This window comes from Hylobates moloch, unplaced genomic scaffold (assembly GCF_009828535.3).
Source record: "Hylobates moloch isolate HMO894 unplaced genomic scaffold, HMol_V3 SCAFFOLD_10, whole genome shotgun sequence".
Taxonomy (NCBI): Eukaryota; Metazoa; Chordata; class Mammalia; order Primates; family Hylobatidae; genus Hylobates; species Hylobates moloch.
The window spans coordinates 88,739,000-88,760,667 of NW_026652285.1; the positions used below are offsets into that span (position 1 = coordinate 88,739,000).

General features: G+C 40.3%; 1 protein-coding gene and 1 long non-coding RNA gene across 9 annotated transcripts in view; one reads left to right on the forward strand and one right to left on the reverse strand.

Moving 5' to 3' along the window:
* Positions 1-21,668, reverse strand: part of ASTN2 (astrotactin 2) — a 1,008,266-nt gene that overhangs the window by 199,769 nt on the left and 786,829 nt on the right. For all 6 annotated transcript variants that reach the window (XM_032164975.2, XM_032164974.2, XM_032164972.2 and 3 more), the window contains 2 exons: positions 8,221-8,354; positions 6,240-6,388 (listed from right to left, as the gene is read on the reverse strand). In XM_032164975.2, coding sequence (XP_032020866.1) covers positions 6,240-6,388; positions 8,221-8,354 — 283 coding nt within the window. The remainder of the gene's footprint in view (positions 1-6,239; positions 6,389-8,220; positions 8,355-21,668) is intronic.
* Positions 1-21,668, forward strand: part of LOC131384514 (uncharacterized) — a 62,757-nt gene that overhangs the window by 15,760 nt on the left and 25,329 nt on the right. For 2 of the 3 annotated variants that reach the window (XR_009215430.1, XR_009215428.1), the window contains exons 1-2: positions 13,732-15,399; positions 15,695-15,871. This is a non-coding gene — a long non-coding RNA (uncharacterized LOC131384514). Of the gene's footprint in view, positions 1-13,731; positions 15,400-15,694; positions 15,872-21,668 lie in introns of those variants that run through there. The other variant, XR_009215429.1, reaches the window with a different exon arrangement.

The following is a 21,668-nucleotide window of genomic DNA, read 5'->3' on the forward strand; positions in this document are numbered from 1 at the left end:
AAAATTCAACATTTGTTTCTAATGGAAACAAAACAGAGCCTTTGCAGCAGACTAGAAATAGAAGATACCTTCTTCGAGCTAACTATCCTAAATATATATGCACCCAATATAGGAGCACCCAGATTCATAAAGCAAGTCCTTAGAGACCTACAAAGAGACTTAGACTCCCACACAATAACAATGGGAGACTTTAACACCACACTGTCAACATTAGATACATCAACGAGACAGAAAGTTAACGAGGATATCCAGAAATTGGACTCAGCTCTACACCAAGTGGACCTAATAGACATCTACAGAACTCTCCACCCCAAATCAACAGAATATACATTCTTCTCAGCACCACATCACACTTATTCCAACATTGACCACATAGTTGGAAGTAAAGCACTCCTCAGCAAATGTAAAAGAACAGAAATTATAACAAACTGTCTCTCAGACCACAGTGCAATCAAACTAGAACTCAGGATTAAGAAACTCACTCAAAACCACTCAACTACCTGGAAACTGAGCAACCTGCTCCTGAATGACTATTGGGTACATAACGAAATGAAGGCAGAAATAAAGATGTTATTTGAAACCAATGAGAACAAAGACACAACATACCAGAATCTCTGGGACACATTTAAAGCAGTGTGTAGAGGGAAATTTATAGCACTAAATGCCCACAAGAGAAAGCAAGAAAGATCTAAAACTGACATCCTAACATCATACTTAAAAGAACTAGAGAAGCAAGAGCAAACACACAAAAGCTAGCAGAAGGCAAGAAATAACTAAGATGAGAGCAGAACTGAAGGAGACAGAGACAAAAAAAAAGCCCTTCAAAAAATCAATGAATCCAGGAGCTGGTTTTTTTAAAAGATCAGCAAAATTGATAGATCACTAGCAAGACTCATGAAGAATAAAAGAGAGAAGAATCAAATAGACACAATAAAAAATGATAAATGGGATATCACCACCGATCCCATAGAAATACAAACTACCATTAGAGAATACTATAAACACCTCTACGCAAATAAACTAGAAAATCTAGAAGAAATGGATAAATTCCTCAACACATACACCCTCCCAAGATTAAACAAGGAAGAAGTTGAATCCCTGAATAGACCAATAACAGGTTCTGAAATTGAGGCAATAATTAATAGCCTACTGACCAAAATAAGTCCAGGACCAGATGAATTCACAGCTGAATTCTACCAGAGGTACAAGGAGGAGCTGGTACCATTCCTTCTGAAACTATTCAAATCAATAGAAAAAGAGGGAATCCTCCCTAATTCATTTTATGAGGCCAACATCATCCTGATACCAAAGCCTGGCAGAGACACAACAAAAAAAGAGAATTTTAGACTAATATCCCTGATGAACATTGATGCAAAAATCCTCAATAAAATACTGGCAAACCGAATCCAGCAGCACATCAAAAAGCTTATCCACCATGATCAAGTGGGCTTCATCCCTGGGATGCAAGGCTGGTTCAACATATGCAAATCAATAAATGTAATCCAGCATATCAACAGAATCAATGACAAAAACCACATGATTATCTCAATAGATGCAGAAAAAGCCTTTGACAAAATTCAACAGCCCTTCATGCTAAAAACTCTCAATAAACTAGGTATTGATGGGACATATTTCAAAATAATAAGAGCTATTTATGACAAACCCACAACCAATATCATACTGAATGGGCAAAAACTGGAAGCATTCTCTTTGAAAACTGGCACAAGACAGGGATGCCCTCTCTCACCACTCCTATTCAACATAGTGCTGGAAGTTCTGGCCAGGGCAATCAGAGAGGAGAAAGAAATAAAGGATATTCAATTAGGAAAAAAAGAAATCAAATTGTCCCTGTTTGCAGATGACATGATTGTATATTTAGAAAACCCCATAGTCTCAGCCCAAAATCTTCTCAAGCTGATAAACAACTTCAGCAAAGTCTCAGGATACAAAACCAATGTGCAAAAATCACAAGCATTCCTATACACCAATAACAGACAAACAGAGAGTGAAATCATGAGTGAACTCCCATTCACAATTGCTTCAAAGAGAATAAAATACCTAGGAATCCAACTTACAAGGGATGTGAAGGACCTCTTCGTGGAGAACTAGAAACTACTGCTCAACAAAATAAAAGAGGACACAAATGGAAGAACATTCAATGCTCATGGATAGGAAGAATCAATATTGTGAAAATTGCCATACTGCCCAAGATAATTTATAGATTCAATGCCATCCCCAGCAAGCTACCAATGACTTTCTTCACAGAATTGGAAAAAACTACTTTAAAGTTCATATGGAACCAAAAAAAAGCCCGCATTGCCAAGACAACCCTAAGTGAAATGAACAGAGCTGGAGGCATCACGCTACCTGACTTCAAACTATACTACAAGGCTACAGTAACCAAAACAGCATGGTACTGGTACCAAAACAGAGTTATAGACCAATGGAACACAATAGAGCCCTCGGAAATAATACCACACATCTATAACCATCTGATCTTTGACAAATCTGACAAGAACAAGAAATGGGGAAAGGATTCCCTATTAAATAAATGGTGCTGGGAAAACTGGCTAGCCATATGTATATAGCTGAAACTGGATCCCTTCCTTACATCTTACACAAAAATTAATTCAAGATGGATTAAAGACTTAAATGTTAGACCTAAAACCATAAAAACCCTAGAAGAAAACCTAGGCAATACCATTCAGGCCATAGGCATGGGCAAGGACTTCATGACTAAAGCACCAAAAGCAATGGCAACAAAAGCCAAAATTGACAAATGGGATCTAATTAAACTAAAGAGCTTCTGCACAGCAAAAGAAACTACCATCAGAGTGAACAGGCAACCTACAGAATGGCAGAAAATTTTTGCAATCTACTCATGTGACAATGGGCTAATATCCAGAATCTACAAAGAACTTAAACAAATTAATAAGAAAAAAATCAAACAAACACATCAAAAAGTGGGCAAAGGATATGAACAGACACTTCTCAAAAGAAGACATTTATGCAGCCAAGAGACACATGAAAAAATGCTCATCATCACTGGCCATCAGAGAAATGCAAATCAAAACCACAGTGAGATACCATCTCACACCAGTTAGAATGGCGATCATTAAAAAGTCAGAAAACAACAGGTGCTGGAGAGGATGTGGAGAAATAGGAACACTTTTACACTGTTGGTGGGACTGTAAACTAGTTGAACCATTGTGGAAGACAGTGTGGCGATTCCTCAAGGATCTAGAACTAGAAATACCATTTGACCCAGCCATCCCATTACTGGGCATATACCCAAAGGATTATAAATCATGCTACTATAAAGACACATGCACACATATGTTTATAGCGGCACTATTCACAATAGCAAAGATTTGGAACCAACCCAAATGTCTATCAATGATAGACTGGATTAAGAAAGTGTGGCACATATACACCATGGAATACTATGCAGCCATAAAAAAGGATGAGTTCATGTCCTTTGTAGGGACATGGATAAAGCTGGAAACCATCATTCTCAGCAAACTATCCTAAGGACAGAAAACCAAACACCACATATTCTCCCTCACAGATGGGAACTGAACAATGAGAACACTTGGACACAGGGTGGGGAACGCCACACACTGGGGCCTGTCGTGGGGTCGGGGGAGGGAGGACGGATAGCATTAGGAGATATACCTGATGTAAATGATGAGTTAATGGGTGCAGCACACCAACATGGCACATGTATACATATGTAACAAACCTGCACGTTGTGCACATGTACCCTAGAACTTAAAGTATAATAAAAAAAATAAAAAAAAGAAGATACCTTCTTCAATGTAATCAAATATTACAATAAAAAACAACAACAACATATAATTAGCATCACACTTAATGGTGAAAGATTAATGCCTAAGATTAGAAAAACAGGCAAAGATGTCTGCTCTTACCACTTCTGTTCAATATAGTACTAAAATTCCTAGCTAGAACAATTAGACAAGTAATACATAAATAAATAAATAAATGTCATCAAAATTGGAAAGAAAGAAATATAATTGTCTCTGTATGCAGATGACATGATCATGCATACAGAAAACTTTAGGAAGAACTGACGTTTCTAACAGTGGAGGCATGTAATCAGTGCATGTTGAAGTGTTACAGAGAAAGCAAGACTAGGTGATCTCCTAAGATCCTTCCAATGCTGAAATTTTTCTGCTGATATAGGAGAGGTACTCCAAGGCAAAGAATGGAGTATGCCAAATAAACAGTAGAGAGAATGAGTGAGTGCACTATGTTGAGAGGGAGAAGACTTTCTGAAAGGGTCAAGCACCCTAGTGGAAGAAGCAACACTTGAGTTTTGATGTAGACTCTAAATGGCCTATAAGAACAAGCACCGTGCTGGGCATAAGACAGACCTGGTTACAAAGCCTGGCTCTGTCGTAAGTGTTTATGGGACTTCAGGAAAGTCACATATGTCCTTGGGATTTACTTACTTTATCTGTAGAACAAAGTTCATTATCATTCTTAAGTTACACCTTTTTTTATTTGTTTGTTTTAATTCTGAGAAGAACAGCATGCTATGGAGATATGATAGAGATGTGAAGCGTTATTGTTAAAGTGTAAACCCGCTATTGGAGGACTTTCATTTCCCTTGGTTATCTGTGGTTTACAAACCTCTGCTATTATAAAACAGCACTCCAGAAGGACAAAGACACACACACACACACACACACACACACACAAAATACACACCCACCCATTCACAGACAGTGGTAAATCTCACCCACATAAAAATAACCTATATGCAGATAAATACAAACACACAGACACTTCAGTTTGCCTACGCATATTCAGATACACAGTCTTGTGCAAACACATATGCACTCCATACAGAGTCAAAAGTCAGAATTAATGAAGTTTGAAAGATGAGGCAAAATCAGCTGCCCAGTTACTGTTCCATGACCTGTCCCTCTGTGAAAGTGATGTCCACTCCAGTCTGTTCTGTCTCTTTCAGTCAATAATGTGGAAAAAGCCACATCAATCTCAGGAAACCTATTAGCAGCCAACTTGACTTCTCATGTTGTCCATAATCTGGGCCTTTCTTTTTCTGACTTTGTTTACATTCACAGCCTCATTTTATCACTTTCTTCCCAATTTCAGAGGAAGCAAAGCAAAAATAGCCCAGGAGGAATGGTAGAGGTGTAGGAGAGAGAGGTAGAAGAGAGGAAGACAGAAAAAGAAAAGGGAACAATAAAGGTCCTTTCATTCATTTACTATTCATTCAGTCAACTCATATTTGAATGCCAGACTTTGTGATAGGTGTTGGAAATTTAACTATGACTAACACAGAGAAGCCATCTTTCCTCTTGGAGTTTATACTTTAATCGGTCAAATAATTATACTTCTTTAATTCTTTAAATAGCCAAGTCTTGGTTCAGGATTAAAATTATAAATTTGAGGAGATACCACAAGCTGAATAACCCTGGATTAGTCTCAACGTTCTAATCTGTGAAATGGGCACAATAATCACTAACTCTCCTAAAATTGTGAGGATTAAGATGCTGAACAAAAAATTTAGCTCAGTGCCTGGCACAAAAAAAAAACAAATAGATGTCTAATTGATGTTTTCTAGCTGGAAAATAATTGCTGAATGGAAGTCTCAACAGAAAACAGAAAATGTAAGCCCCAGTACAGATCACAGGTGAACACTCTGCTTCTTGGCAGTGTCAAAATTTAGAACTCAGAAATAATGTTCTGAGTGATAATCAAAGGTATCCCTCTTAAAAGCCAACATTCTCAAATGCTCCTGCATGCTGGAATCACTTCCAATTATCTCTTTCCCAGCACTAATTAATGAAGACTCCGAGTGTATCTCACTAGAAAGCCAATTGTGTGAATTTCCTTACCTCAGTTCCAGAGATAACATATTTACAGATGAAGCCCTTCAAGCATGAGTCCTGCAGGCCTTCCCAGATACAGAAAGGTCAAATTGTCTTCAGAATCAACTGGTTCTTTGACATAATATTTTGAAGGTCCAACTTCAGAGAATCAGAAACTCTTTCTAACTGCAACTTGCTATCTTTCCTTGCTCAAATTCATACAAAACAGCACACAAGGATGGACAGCGAAAAATCACTGAACAATGAAATCTTCCAATGCCTTCCCAAGACAGATGAGACCAAGTCTCCAAAGACAGTAGAAAATCCCAGTTTCCCTCTTCTGTCATACTATTCCAAGAAAATGGGAACTCATGTACCTACCTGTGTACAGGTCAGTGTCTGTGTATTCATCCACTTTCTTATGCTGCAGAACATAGTCAGAGACTTTGGTCCCAATAGCTGGCTGAACATCCACCCACTCCAAGGAGACCACAGTACTGGAGGGCTCTACTGTTGGGGACAGCCGCAACCTACAGGGAATAAAAAGGAAGATTCGTGTTTGGCAGCCAGCACCAGCTGGGGCCAAAAAGAGTCAGGATGTGTCAAGATGAAGCATAGGTTTCAGTCAGAATTTAAATCTTGATTCCACCCATGATCATCAACTTGCATGACCGTAGGCAAGTTATTTCCCCTCTCATGGCCTCTGTTTCTCATCCATAAAATACGGAGACAAGGAGCCACCTTTCAAGATCAAAGTAGAATTTCATAAATTAATCCATGCACACAATATGTGCTCAATGGCAGTTTATCAGTTTTCCATATATTTATACTATATTCTCAATGATGCTTCACTTTCAATTAAATTGGCAGTGCCTTCAAACAAGGGAACTTTCCATTTTTCTGCCATTTTCTTTAATACCCACAATGTATTAGCTAACTTTTCAATATCCTTGAGTAAATACACTATTGAAAGGAACAAAAATCCTGGAGTAAATCTTTTGGCAAAGCAAGAAAAAAAAAATAGAACGATTAAAGGTTAGAACTAGAATGGTCCTTAGAGATGATGAAGTTTAATTCCCTCATTTCACAAAATGGGGAAAGGCTCAAAAAAAGGAAACAGTTTGCACAAGGTCATACAGCAAGCTGAGGACAGGACCATGATGGTGACTTTGCTTATCCTTATCCCAGATTCCCTTTTTCCACGAAACCACACTGTGTTTTCAAAGACCATCTTATAACGTGATTCTTCTCACCCACAGAGTTCGATTATGGGACTTCGTTTTCCAGTATTGGTTCCTTTCCCCTCTCTTATGCTTGTCACACCACTTCTCCCTCTTAATCACATGCCTGCAACCACAATGACTTTCCTTTACTTCCTCAGATGGTGAATTTCCAGTGTCTGGCCCTTCGCATATGCTCTTCCTTCTGCCTGAGACATGAGTCTCACCACTTGTTGCCTGGCTGGCATCTACCCTAATTTAGATCTCTTCAGAGAGCTTTCCCGGACTATTCTCTCTCTCTTCCAACTAAAACATCTCCCCATTATTCTCCCTAATAGCACTTCTTTGTTTCTTTTTCATATTTTTCTTATTAAAAAAATTTTGTTGTTGAGACAGGGTCTCACTCTGTCACCGGGGCTGGAGTGCAGTGGTGAAAGCATAGATCACTGCAGCCTTGAACTCCTGGGCTCAAGTGATCCTCCCACCTCAGCCTCCATAGTAGCTGGGACTACAGGCATGTGCTACCACACAGGCTATTTTTTTTTTTTTTTTGTAGAGAAGAGGTCTCATGTTGCACAAGCTGGTCTCAACTCCTGGCCTCAAGAGATCCTCCCACCTCAGCCTCCTAAAGTGCTGGGATTACAGGCATGAGCCATGGTGCTCAGCCCTTATTTAAACTTTTATACTGTATTTTCCTGTTTTTGTTTTGGCATCTATCTCCTCCACTAAATTGTCCGTTCCCTGAGTACATGGACTGTGCCAATCTTGTTTCGTAGAAGAGGTTCTCTAGTTTTTGTTTGTTTTTTTTTTAATCTCAGTAGCCCCATTGCCCAACACAAGACCTGACAAAGTAGTCAGCTGCCTACAAGCTTTTGCTGAATGGTTGCCTGAAGTAAGAAATAATGAACTGAGTGGCATCATTTAAAACAAGCACGCGCTGCAATATCAGTGTCTGCTCCTGTGCCACAATTCTGTTCTGCCAAAGCTCCCTTCTTTCCTAAAAAAGGAGGTAGATTCCAGGGTCTTTGGGAATCTTGTTAGGCACCTTGGGAGCAGAAGCAAGTCATGGCATGGGCTGGCAGGACAGGAGTGTGAGTCCACGAAAAGGGATGGCCAAAGGAAAAGGGCCCATACATACGTACACCGGCTGCGGAAGGGGGCTGCAGTTGGGGAGCCCACTGGTATCAAAGGCGCTGAGGTCACACCTGCACCAGTCATCGATCACATCCCCTTTCCCTGAGCACCAGTAGGAACTCATCAGTGCACTCTTGAAGGCCTAGACAAAAAACAGGACAGAATAGACAATGATGACAATAGGGGCGAGATTGAGAGTAAATGTGCTAATGGCCATGATGTGAGCCATCGAGGGCTTTAGAGTAGCCCCTTTAAGCACAAGGCACCATCTATTCCCTAAGTTCCTTGCACTCTACTATCAGGTTCTCCCATCCTGAGCCATCCCCTCCCCAGGAGCCAGAATGATCATTGAGAAACAATAGTAACTATATCCATTGATAGTGTCCCCTAGGCTTGGCACTCCACTTGTGTTAACTTATTTCATCTTCACAACAACCTCACACAATAGATATTATTATTATAACTTCCCATTTTACAAGTTGGAAAACTCAAGCACACAGAAAGTAAATAACTTGACTGAGGTTTACGATAGTGATATAGCTAGGATACAACCCAAGGCAATCTGCATCCAAAGCCTGCCTTCTTATTAAACACCTTGCTGCACTGCCTTTTATAGAAGTCTGACCATCTCATTGCCCAGCTTAAAAACCTTCAAAGGTTTCCCACAGTCTTCAGGATAAAATCTAAATGCCTTGTTCTCACCCCTGGCCAACTTTTCATCTCTCACCACTCTCCTGACCTTCTTTGCAGAATATCATCTGTTCTCATGCACCCACATCATTTCCACCAACAGTGAATTCCTGTTTATATAAAATGTGCTCTAAATCAGGAGACAGAAAACAGTTTCTGTAAAGGGCCAGAGAGTAAATATTTTTGGCTTTGGGACAAGGTAGACTCTTCCACAATTACTTAACACTGCCTTTGTAGCATGCAAGTGCCATAGATGATACCTTACATGAATTGGCATGGTTGTGTTCCTATAAAACTTTATATACAAAGACAAGTAGCAGGCTAGATTAGGTCTGAGGGCCACAGTTTGCTGACCTTTGCTCTAAATGATAATCAATGTTCTATTTAATTGGAATGTGCTTCATAGTCTTTTTAAAACACACACACACACACATTCCATTCTATGCCTGGAATATTCCCCTCTCTGCACTCTAATTTACTCTTTTGGTCTCAAATAGGAAACATTCTCTCCTCTGGGAAGCCCACCCTAACTTTCTTAAGTCTAGAACCGTGCTCCTCTTCTGGACACCATAACACATAGACCATACCTGCCAACGCATTTCCTTGCCTGTCTCACCTATAAACACTGGTCCCACCAAGGGCAAGGGCCAGGCCTTATTCACATGAATATTCTTGTGGGACCTAGCACAGTTATTCTGTCAACAGTTCGTAAATAAATGAATGGACATTGAAAAATAGATCATTAATAGTTGGCAGTAAAGAGAACTTGGAAGGCACTTTTTTCAGTTTAGCACAGGACAGGACTCAAGTTTTACCTTCTACTTTGTTCCCCTCCCTTGGGCTCTGATGTGGAAGATAACCTCAGTGTGTGCTTGATGCTAACACTGACATTTCAACGAATTGCAGATTCTGAATGAATGACAGCTGTCTTTAAAACATGCAGATTTCAGAGAATGTTGATCTCTTATTCCTTTGTGCTTTGCCTGCTCTGTATGATGTTATTTTTCATTTCTTTCATATTTTTTACTTTTGATATGCTTTTAAATAAAAGTTGCACACTGCTAAGGGCATATGATTACCAAGATGTCGCTTTTTTCATTCTGCATTTTCTAAAAGACTCAAGTAGAACATGTTTGTATAAAGTCTAGGATCTCCCTTCTGAGTGATCCAGAACACAGATCTAGAATGAGACAGTATCTATCAAGAGCGTTCCTGTGTAAGCTTCTATCACATTTCTCCTGGAAGTTGACAAAGTCTCCAACTATTCCTGCCACACGTCCTTATCCATATCTTCTCCTAGGGATGAATGAATGAATGATCAAATTTCACCTGAGTTAAGTGTCGTGACCCAAAGAAATAAAAAATAATTATAATAAAAGCTAATGTTCATGAAACACTAAATGGCACAGAACACGGTACTGTAAGTGCATTAAAATGTAATCATCACAATAGTCCTGAGATACAGATATTACGATCCTCATTTATATATAAGAAAAGTAGGAATCAGAGCAGTCGAGCAATTTTCCCAAGATCACACAGCAAGTAAATGGTGGAAACAGAATCCCAACCCAGATTTCTGTGACTCCCAAGGGCAGGTCTCTTCTGTTCAACAATTCTGAGCCATGGGATTAATCCCAAGTAGGGTTGCCAGATTCAGTAAATTAAAACACAGGGTGCTCAGTTAAATTCAAATTCCAGGCAACATTTTTGTAGTGTAAGTACATTTCATAAACGATTTGCATATAATGTGACTGGGCCAGGGTGTGTCACACAGTAAAAGCACTGTTCCTACTAGGTGCCAGAACCTATGCTGAGAACAAATGTCTATTCTCTAGCCAGCACCAGAAGGAGGCACTCTCATGAGGACAGAAACCAGATGCGACTGCATGAGGTCATGCTGACCGTTAGACCTTTTCTTGCTCCCTTTGCAGGTTCCTCCTTGGTAAAATTAATGTGCTTAACTACTGATGGCTTAAAATTCTGTAACATCTCCAGCCAGCACTGAAGGCTTAATTACCATAATGGTGAAACCCAGGGCCATGGGTGAAAGTGACACAGATAAGAAGGTTGCACTGGACCCCAGCAATGGGAAGAGAGAGAGCATATTCTGTGTGTGTATGTGTGTGTGTGTGTGTGTGTGTGTGTGTGTGTGTGTGTGTGTGTGTGTTTGATTTTTGTAATAAATAGGAATTTGAGCTTATGGAAAACAAAACAGGAAATCTCTCTGGACTTCATGAGTTTCACCATCCAGGCAGTTCTTGGGAAGAAATCCTGCCTGTAAGAATCCACATCCACTGGCTTTTTCCCAAAACCCTGAGGAACAGAATAGGACCGGTGCAATGGCCAGGCAAACACTGGTTAGAACACAAACACACCCTGATAAAAGGCCAGCATCAAACAGGGAGTCCTCATAAGGCTGCAGAAGCCAGCACTGTGTCAATGCAGGATCACTCTTTCCTTACCTCTTCTGTCCTTGCAACACTCCACCCAGAGTCCAGTTAGATCCCGGGGGAGGAAAATCATAGAATGTTCCAGCTTCACAGGACTCTGTAAATCATCTAACCTAATCCGTTTCACAGATGCAGATACAGTGACCCAGAGATGCTAGCTGGCTGGACCAAGGTGATAGAAAACTTCACAATGAAACTACTCTATCCCTCCCTTGAGTGCTCAAAATTACCCATTGAAATGGATGCTCAACACCCACTTACAGAAAAGTGTGGAGGGGCAGGGAGGGACTTGAACTAAAGCCCATTTGAATCCTTGTACCCTTGACCTTAGTAGGAAACACAGGAACAATAAATGCCAAGATTTCATCCAAAATATTCTGTTCAGCCGCTCTGCTTGGGTCATGTGCTTATGTGTGTGCATGTCTTGTTTGCATTTTTATGTGTCTCCCTGTGTTTGAGAGAAAATGAAACCTTATACTGGAGGCATTGTTGACTCCTAGCTTTTGAATAAGTAGAGGGACCTAAGAAACAAATTCTGTACTTAATGGCTACATTTGCATGGCCATTGGTTTTCATAGCAAAGAAGGTTTGCATTTCCACGACTTGTAAATGCTTCCAACTTCTGGCTAATTAGCTAGCAAACCAAGCTGGGCAAGAGGAGAAAAAAGCCACAAAAATATTAAGCAATCAAAAAAAACTAGGATGTATTTCTGACTCTCTTGTTACTTTCCTTTTTGAACTTGTATAAAAGATTCCTCGTTCTTAACCTCAATTTCCCTATCTCCAAATGAGGGCGTAGAAGATATGTTTTCTAAGGTTTAAGTTCAGTACACATTCACTGAACTTCCTCCTTCATACCTTGTGCCTTCCAGAAACTAAGAAAGGGGATGAACAAGACCAGGTGACTAGCTTCAAAGGATCTGTGGTTTCTTAGCAAAGACAGACACACAAAAAATTACAATTACTATAGTTCAAATGCTATGAAGTAATACACACAGAAGGCTATGAGAATACAGAAAGAAGGGGGCTCTTCTAGCTCTAAAACTATGACAATGTCTTAGGAATCTTAAACTTTAGGTAAACACCCTGTACTTAAGATATTTAGAAACATCTACATAGAATGTCACTAAGTCCATGAATTAAATTCCACACTCTATACTTCAAATGACTGTAATTTTTACACTAAAAAATATTCTCAGGTGCTAATACCAAGTCAGTTATTTTTGATACTAAGATGGTTCTGGTCTGTATGACTCCAAAAAGATGCTCTGAAGTCCTTATTAATGCCTAATGGATTTCATCTCCACGGTATTAACAAACTTGGTCATATGACTGCTCAACCCATAACAAATGAAGTGGGAAAAGGCTTTCTAGAGAAAAAAAAATCTATGATCTTTTTACCCATTGGCTCCATTTTAGGGCCAAACACAGTATCTAGCATTTAACATAAGGCAGTCAATGTTTGTTGAATTAAAAGTTCACATGGAATGCTGAAGAAAACAAACAAAATAAATGATAAAAGCAAAGAAAATGTGTGTGTATGTTTGTGATCCTCTTCTTTCCCCGGCTTACTTGTATCTCCCATGTCAGTTTGGTGCTTCTAGCCAAAAAGTGGTGGTTAACCCTCTACCTTATAAGGTGTCTCAAAACCAACCTCCCAGCTGGGCGCAGTGGCTCACACCTGTAATCCCAGCACTTTGGAAGGCCGAGGCGGGTGGATCACGAGGTCAGGAGTTCGAGACCAGCCTGGCCAACATGGTGGAACCCCATATCTACTAAAAATACAAAACTTAGGTGTGGTGGTGGGTGCCTGTAATCCCAGCTACTCGGGAGGCTGAGGAAAGAGAAACACTTGAACCTGGTGTCAGGTCTCTGAGCCCAAGCCAAGCCATCGCATCCCCTGTGACTTGCACGTATATGCCCAGATGGCCTGAAGTAACTGAAGAATCACAAAAGAAGTGCATATGCCCTGCCCCACCTTAACTGATGACATTCCACCACAAAAGAAGTGTAAATGGCCGGTCCTTGCCTTAAGTGATGACATTACCTTGTGAAAGTCCTTTTCCTGGCTCATCCTGGCTCAGAGAGCGCCCCCACTGAGCACCTTGCGACCCCCACTCCTGCCCGCCAGAGAACAAACCCCTTTGACTGTAATTTTCCTTTACCTACCCAAATCCTATAAAATGGCGCCACCCTTATCTCCCTTTGCTGACTCTCTTTTCGGACTCAGCCCACCTGCACCCAGGTGAAATAAACAGCTTTATTGCTCACACAAAGCCTGTTTGGTGGTCTCTTCACACAGACGCACATGAAACCCGGGAGGTGGAGGTTGCAGTGAGCTGAGATTGCGCCACTGCACTCCAGCCTGGGCAACAGAGCAAGACTCCGTCTTGGAAAAAAAAAGAAACCCTCCCCACCCTGGCCCCACTGCTGTCTCCCTGGTGCGGCCCATTCTATAGGCACTTGCCATGGCCTTTGGACTAGTCTCCCCATTCTCATGTTGCCTTCTCCAGCATGTCCTCTGACAGCTTTCTAAAACATCACAACTTATTCTATCCTCTTGCTTGGAGCCTTTTGAATATTCCACACTTTCTAGTTAAAGCCTCCACTGTTTCAACCTCCTTTGTTCTTCAGCTTATGACTCTTCTCCCATCTCAACCCCCCTGCACCTCTCTCTGTGATCTAGCACATGCCAACTTCTTAGAGTAGTGCATGCACTATTTCATACCCACAAGCCTTTTCTCATGCTGTGCCTTTGGTCTGAAGTGCCCTTTTTCCACTTCTTCCTCCTTACTGAACTCTAGGAAGGAGGTGTGGACCCTGCCACACCTTGAGAGATTTTGTCCCTCTCTCCTCTCGTTCAATTTTTACAAATTTCACATTTCCTTGAAACTTGCTTATTTGTGTGTCCTTCTCGCCTATCAAACTGTGAACTTCTCCATGGCAAGGTCATAAATTTGTGTTTTTTGTTTTTTTGAGAGAGTCTTCCTTTGTTGCCCAGGCTGGAGTGCAGTGGCACAATATCGGCTCACGGCAATCTCTGCCTCCTGGGTTCAAGAGATTCTCCTGCCTCAGCCTCCTGAGTAGCTGGGATTGCAGGCATGTATCACCGTGCCTGGTTAGTTTCGGTATTTTATTTTATTTTATTTTATTTTTTTTAGTAGAGATAGGGTTTCATCAAGTTGGCCAGGCTGGTCTCGAAATCCTGATCTCAAGTGATCCGCCTGCCTCAGCCTCTCAAAGTGCTGGGATTACAGGCATAAGCCACTGCACCCAGCCAAGGTCATAAATTTGATTCGTCTCTGTGTCCCTACCTTCAAGAAAAAATAGTGAACAAATAGGGCCCCCAAAATATGTTTTAAATATGTTATAAACATACTTATATTTAAATACATTTTAAATATAAAATAGGATGTTCTGCCAAGGATTAAACTTGTGTACTTGATATTATTGTGTTCTTCTAACAAAAGAGATGACAGAAATGCATCTCTTTTGGTCACCATAAAAAGCCTAAATTACCTTGAAGCCAGTGAAAGGAAATTGGGGTGGGCTATGGAGGTAGAGTCACTTTTAGAGACAACTGTGATCACAGCTTGGAGGAGAGTGGGGTTGATAGTTTTTTTGTCCAGAAGTTTTTGAAGATATAAAATAAGAAGCTTCTAAGGCCTAGAGAGATGGGAGGTGAAGAGATAGTGATTGACATCCCAGCTTTATAGGGAAACATATATTGTAAGCATGGTGCGCCCACGCTAACAATATGTGTAGTTGATCAGGATGGAATTGATGAACATAGGAAGGATTGAAGAGGTTATCATAGCAATGTCTGAAAAAAAAAGGAGAAATAGAGGTTTCTAGCCCAGCCTGGAACTCTGGATAGGATCTACCTGGGCCACCTGCCATCCATCATCAGCATATCTCCTCATAATGGCCGCAGAAGATTCCAATTACCCGTTTCCCTGGTAGCCATAGGAGATAGGGCACAGGGGCTGGAGGCCCCATTCCTTCGGAATGAAACAAGACATGCCCGTCTAACCTGACAGTGAGAAGGTGATTAATTGGTCATTCTTTTACAAATCAAAGAATGTATAATTAAGTAGCATGTGTAAAAACACATAAAGGGAGAAAAGTAGGTAGTGTTAGTTGACTTACATCTTCTTATTCCCAAACAAAACAGGAAGGCAAGTGAGGTGAGTCATGTCAAAAATTGCTTGGAAAAGGTAGCAACTAGGGAGTAGCTGACCAACGGGAAGTAGAAACCTTAAACTATATATATATCCCAGAAGCTAGAGGGCTCTGAAGTGCATACAAGCATATTCATTGGCACGGATTCTTGGCATTTCAGATCCAGAAGGGTCCTGAGACATGAAGCTGGTCCTCACAACTCTGCACAGACTAGGAGGCCCAAAGAACAGAAACATTCACTACACCAAGTTGCCTGCATTTGGTCCTGGGTTCAAGCCACCAACTTCTGTCATTTTATTAGAAAAGAAGCATAACAACAGCATTTACTGAGAGGGTGGTAAGCACTTTAATATACATTATATCATTTAATCATGTCAGCCTTATGTAGTAGTTTTGCTGTTCCTACCCCCATTTTATAGATTAGGAAACTGAGGTCTGAAGGGTAAAATAGCCTGTTCAAGGTCACTCACTAAAATGTAGTAGAACCAGGACTTGAACTCAAGCCATCTAATCCTGAAGCCCATGCTGTCAGCCATTACAACCATAAGCAACGTTATCACTGAAGTAGAGAATATTAATAATTACATAATATTTACTGAGTACTTACTACAAGCCAGGCACTGTTCTAGGTTCTTTTTATGTCTTACTCCTCACAACACCCTAAGTACTTTAGTCATATTAACTCATTACATTTTCCCAACAACCTGTGAGCTTAGTTATTATATCCAATTTGCATTTGTTTCCAAGGCCACAGAGCTGGTAAGTGGTAGAGCCAGGCTTTGAATTCAGGACATTTGGCTTAAACCAGGAAATCTATGCTTTGAAATATAAAGCCTCGATATAAAAGACAATCTATTTATTAAAAATGTTATTCACACCCCTGAGTTCACCTACCTTTAGCATATATTGGGATTTTTCACCATACAAATGAGAATGGACCAATGAAAACATCATATGAAATTGCAACTTTGTAAGTCAAATGTCAGCAATATCATATAGTTCAATGTAACAGAAGCCACAAGTGTGAATGAAATCACACAGAAAAAGTACAGAGCATGAAAAGAGTAAAGAGACAAAGGTAAGAGAATCAAGGGAACTCCAACATTTTCTAATTTACTGTGTGACCTCAGTAAGTCTCTTCCCCTCCTTGGGTTCTTCAAGTTGGACATTCAAATCACTGCATTGCTATTTCTGATCACTTTCTCACTTATGCTAAGATTTAGCTGTTTCTCAAAACTGGCCATAATTTCCCCATCCCCTTTAGAACTTCCCATCCTAGATATACTGACTAGAATTGACTGCCAGCAGGCTAACCTATGGAGACAGTAAAAGGATCCGTGGTTTCCAGAGGTTAGGGAGAAGTGAAGGATGAATAAGCAGAGCACAAAGGACTTACAGGGCAGTGAAAATACTCTGTGTGATACTATACTGGTGTATACATGGAATTATACATTTGTAAAAACCCATAGAAAATACAACATCAAAAGGGAACCCTCTCATAAACTGTGGACTTTGGGTACTAATGATTTGTCAATGCAGGTTCATTGATTGTGGCAAATGTACCACTCTGGTGGAGATGTTAATAGTGGGGGAGGCTATGTGTATATGGGGTAGAGGGTATATGGGAATTATCTGCTCACTTTAGCTGAGAACATAAAACTGCTCTAGAGAAAGTCTATTTGACTTCCTGCCAGCTGGCATCCTCTCTGCAGAGGTCACACAGATGACGAGCATACCATTAACAGTTTTTGAAGAAAGAGAGGAGTGGGATGAAGAGAATAGACACCTATTAAGCATTTCTTTATTCTGTGCCTAGTGCTACAGCATCTCACTGTTAGCTCCTATTATCCTCCCAACAACTTGCGGAGGCAGCAGCCTTTACTGTTTCCAGTAATTCTTTTTTTTTTTTTTTTTTTTTTTTTTGAGACGGAGTCTTGCTCTGTCACCCAGGAGTGCAGTGACACGATCTCAGCTCACTGCAAACTCCACCTCCCGGGTTCACGCCATTCTCCTGCCTCAGCCTCTGGAGTAGCTGGGACTCCAGGTGCCCGCCACCATGCCCGGCTAATTTTTTGCATTTTTGGTAGAGATGGGGTTTCACTGTGTTAGCCAGGATGGTCTCGAGCTTCTGACCTCGTGATCCGCCTGCCTTGGCCTCCCAAAGTGCTGGGATTACAGGCGTGGACCACTGTGCCCGGCCTGTTTCCAGTAATTCTTACAGATGAGCAAGTGAAAGGTCAGAGAAGATACTGGACCAAGGCCAACCAGACTGTTACATAGTAGGGCAGAGGGTCTATTTTGGACTCAACTTCAAATCCCAAGCAGTGCCCCCTGACCTTCTTCAACTCTTCTCTTATTTTCAGCCTCAGATCTCCCCACAGAGTGAATAAATACTAACTGGCAAGTTCCTATATAAGAAATCATGCAGCTCAATCTATGGCTCTATAAATCACATAAACGACACCTAATTTCCCCTGTCAGGATAAGCTTCACTTTTCAAGCCATTCTCCTCTGAATGATGAGAGCCCGACAGAACAGCTCCTTAATCTGGGTGACAGGAAGAAGACATTTAGAGCCAGCCAAACTCCCCTATTGCCACACTTACCTCTGCTAATGAAAAAATATTAGAGAAATAAATATACAACCCACTGAGATGCTTGTGCACAAGGCTCTGTCAGCTGTCTGTTTCTCAAGATGTACACAGACAAGATGATAGGATTATATGATCCTCAGGCAAGGAGTAATTTTTCTTGTCAGTTAGTCCCATATTTCAGCTCCCATCCATCTCACACAGAAGATGAAGTACTATGTTTTAATGCATTAAAAATAACAGTGAGCATTTTTTGAATCCTTTTCTATTCCAAACACAGTGCTCAGTGAGAACTGACATGCAGGGATTCATTTAATTTGTACAGCAACACCACGAATTTGATGATCCTATTGGTGCCACTATATAGAGGATGAGACTGAGGCCCCAGAGAGTTTGGGTTCCTTTCCTAAGTTATATAGCCAGTATATAGCAGAACAAAACTCAGACCCACGTTTCTCAAATTCCAAAGCCTAAATGCTTAACCACCATGGGTCACTTTCATCCCCATAAACAGCCTGTATATTAGGTTGTATTGTTTCCATGCAACCCTTGAAAAAGTTGAAATTTTTTAAAGTTTGATGCTCCTGTGATCAGGTGACTTCATCAATGTCACAAATCTAGGAATTAGGACTCAAACACAGGTCTCAACCTAAAGACTGAATCCTCTTCTCCAAACTCGTCATCTTTCCTAAATACTAAGGGCAGGTGGCACATGACAAATTCTTAGGAGGAGTGAGGGGGACCAGTTACCCTTGCCCTGGCCAGTCCCAAGTCCTTCTTTGCAACAACCAAATAATGACTTAATTGAAAAAAAAAATAGATTCATGTTGGTCTGGGCAATACTTTTTTGAATAAGACCTCAAAAGCACAGGCAATAAAAGCAAAAATAGAGAAATAGGATTGCATCTAATTAAAAATCTTCCTTTGTTGACTGCAAAGGAAACAGTCAATAGAATGAAAAGACAACGTACAGAATGAGAGAAAATACTTGTAAATTATGGCTCTGACAAAGGGTTAATATCCAGAACCTATAACAGCAAAAAAATCCCAAAACAGAAAACATATAATCCAATTTAAAAATGGGCAAGACTAAGGCGAGCTCAGGGAGGACAGAAACCTCCCGTGGAGCAGAAGGGCAAAAGCTCACTTGATCTTGATTTTCAGTAGGAATACAGACCGTGAAAGCGGGGCCTCACGATCCTTCTGAAAAAAAATAAAAATAAAAATAAAAATAAAAATGGGCAAGAGAGCTGAATAGACAGTCCTCAAAAAAGATATAAAAGTGGCCAAGTATATGAAAAAAAATGCTTAACATCACTAATTATCAGGGAAATGCAAATCAAAACCACAATGAGATATCGTCTCACTACAATTTGGACAGTTATTACAAAAAAGACAAAAAATAACAAATGCTGACATCAATGGTCAGAGAGGGGAACTCTTACACACTGTTGGTGGGAATATAAATTAGTACAGCTATTATAGAAAACAGTATGAGAATTCCTCTAAAAATTAAAAATAAAACTACCATATGATCCAATAATCTCACTACTGGGCATATATCAAAGGAAATAAAATCAGTATGTTAAAGAGATATCTGCACTTTCAGCTTGTGTCCTGTTTATTGCAGTACTATTAACAATAACCAAGATATGGACTCAACCTAAGTGTCCATAAATAAATGCATGGATAAAGAAAATGTGATGTATATGTACAATGGAGCATTATTCAACCATCAAAAGAATAAAATTCTGTCATTTACAGCCACAGGAATAGAACTGGAGATAATTATGTTATATGAAATAAGCCAGGTACAGAAAGAAAAATACCACTTTTTCTCATTCATATGTGGAAGCTGAAGAAATGGATCTCATGGAAGTAGAGAGATGATTGGTAGTTACCAGAGCCTAGGAAGGGTAAGAGAGAGAGGGGGATGAAAACAGGCTGGTTAACAGATACAAAAATACAGTTAGTTCGAATGAATAAGATCTGGTGTTCAATAGTACAGTAGGATGACTATAGTTAACAATAATGTATTGTATTCAAAATAGCTGGAAGAGAAGAATTAGAATGTTCCCAATGTAAAAAAGGAAAAAAAGATAAATGTTTTGGATGATGGATATTGGAGTTACCCTGATTTGATCACTATACATTGTATGCATGTATCAAAATATCACATGTAGGCCGGGCGTGGTGGCTCATGCCTGTAATCCCAACACTTTGGGATGCCAAGGCGGGCAGATCATGAGGTCAAGAGATGGAGACCATCCTGGCCAACATAGTGAAACCCCGTCTCTACTAAAAACACAAAAATTAGCTGGGTGTGGTGGCACGCACCGGTAGTGCCAGCTACTTGGGAGGCTGAGGCAGGAGAGTCGCTTGAACCCAGGAGGTGCAGGTTGCAGTGAGCCAAGATTGTGCCACTGCCCTCCAGACTGGTGATAGAGTGAGACTGTGTCAAAAGGAAAAGAAAAAGAAGAAAGAAAGAAAGAAAAGAAAGAAAGAAAGAAAGAAAGAAAGAAAGAAAGAAAGAAAGAAAGAAAGAGAGAAAGAAAGAAAGAGAGAAAGAGATCACAAGTACCCCCAAAATATGTACAACTATTATGTATCAATAATAATAATAAAAAAGACCTATAATCTCAGCACTTTGAGAGGATTGCTTGAGGCCAGGAATTTGAGACCAGCCTGGGCAATATAGCGAAACCTCATCTCTATTCTATATTTCTAAAAAGAAAAACAATAAAACAATTAAAAAGAATTTTGACTAAGAAAAATACAACCATTTTTCTTAGCCTGGCATACACAGCCCTTCACAAAGTGATGTCAAACAACCTCTCTAGCCTCATATCCCACTGCCATAGCCTGTCCCAGTCCTACATACCAGCTACATTGAACCCTTTGTCATGGACCAGGGAGGCAACAAACTTTCATGTCACTGTATCTTTGTATATGGGTTCCCCCAGCCTATAATGCCTTTATTCTATCTTTAATCAAATTATACTCATTCTTTAAGACCCACTACAACTTCGGTCTTCTTTGAAAACCCTTCCTTGATTTCCCAGCAGAATTCAAAGCCCTTACTGCACCTTTGACAACATATCTGTTAGTGGACTTACCACATTTTATGGAATTGTTTATCTCTATGTCTGTCCTCTCTACTGGACTATGAGTTATTTGCCTTATTTTATCAGAAATTCCTCACACAAGGCATGACCCAAAGTAGGTACTCCATAAAAGCTTGTTGCATGAATGGCTGTTGCATGAATGAATAATAAAGTCTGAGGAAAGAAGACTGGGAGCTGTTTGGGTGTGTGATCCGTGTGATCTTAGTAGACCTGCTCAGTCATCAGGGCAATAGATTGCGCTTACATTGTTCTAAACTATCTCCAAATCATTTGTCCTGCCTGTCACTGAGCTGAGAGCAATTGTGAAAGTGATGAATAGCAGACCAATTATGAGCAATAGGAAACATCGGTTATAACTCCAGGGAGAAGACACAGCCATATCAGTAGCGTCATCCATCTAATCATGAGTCATCTTCCCA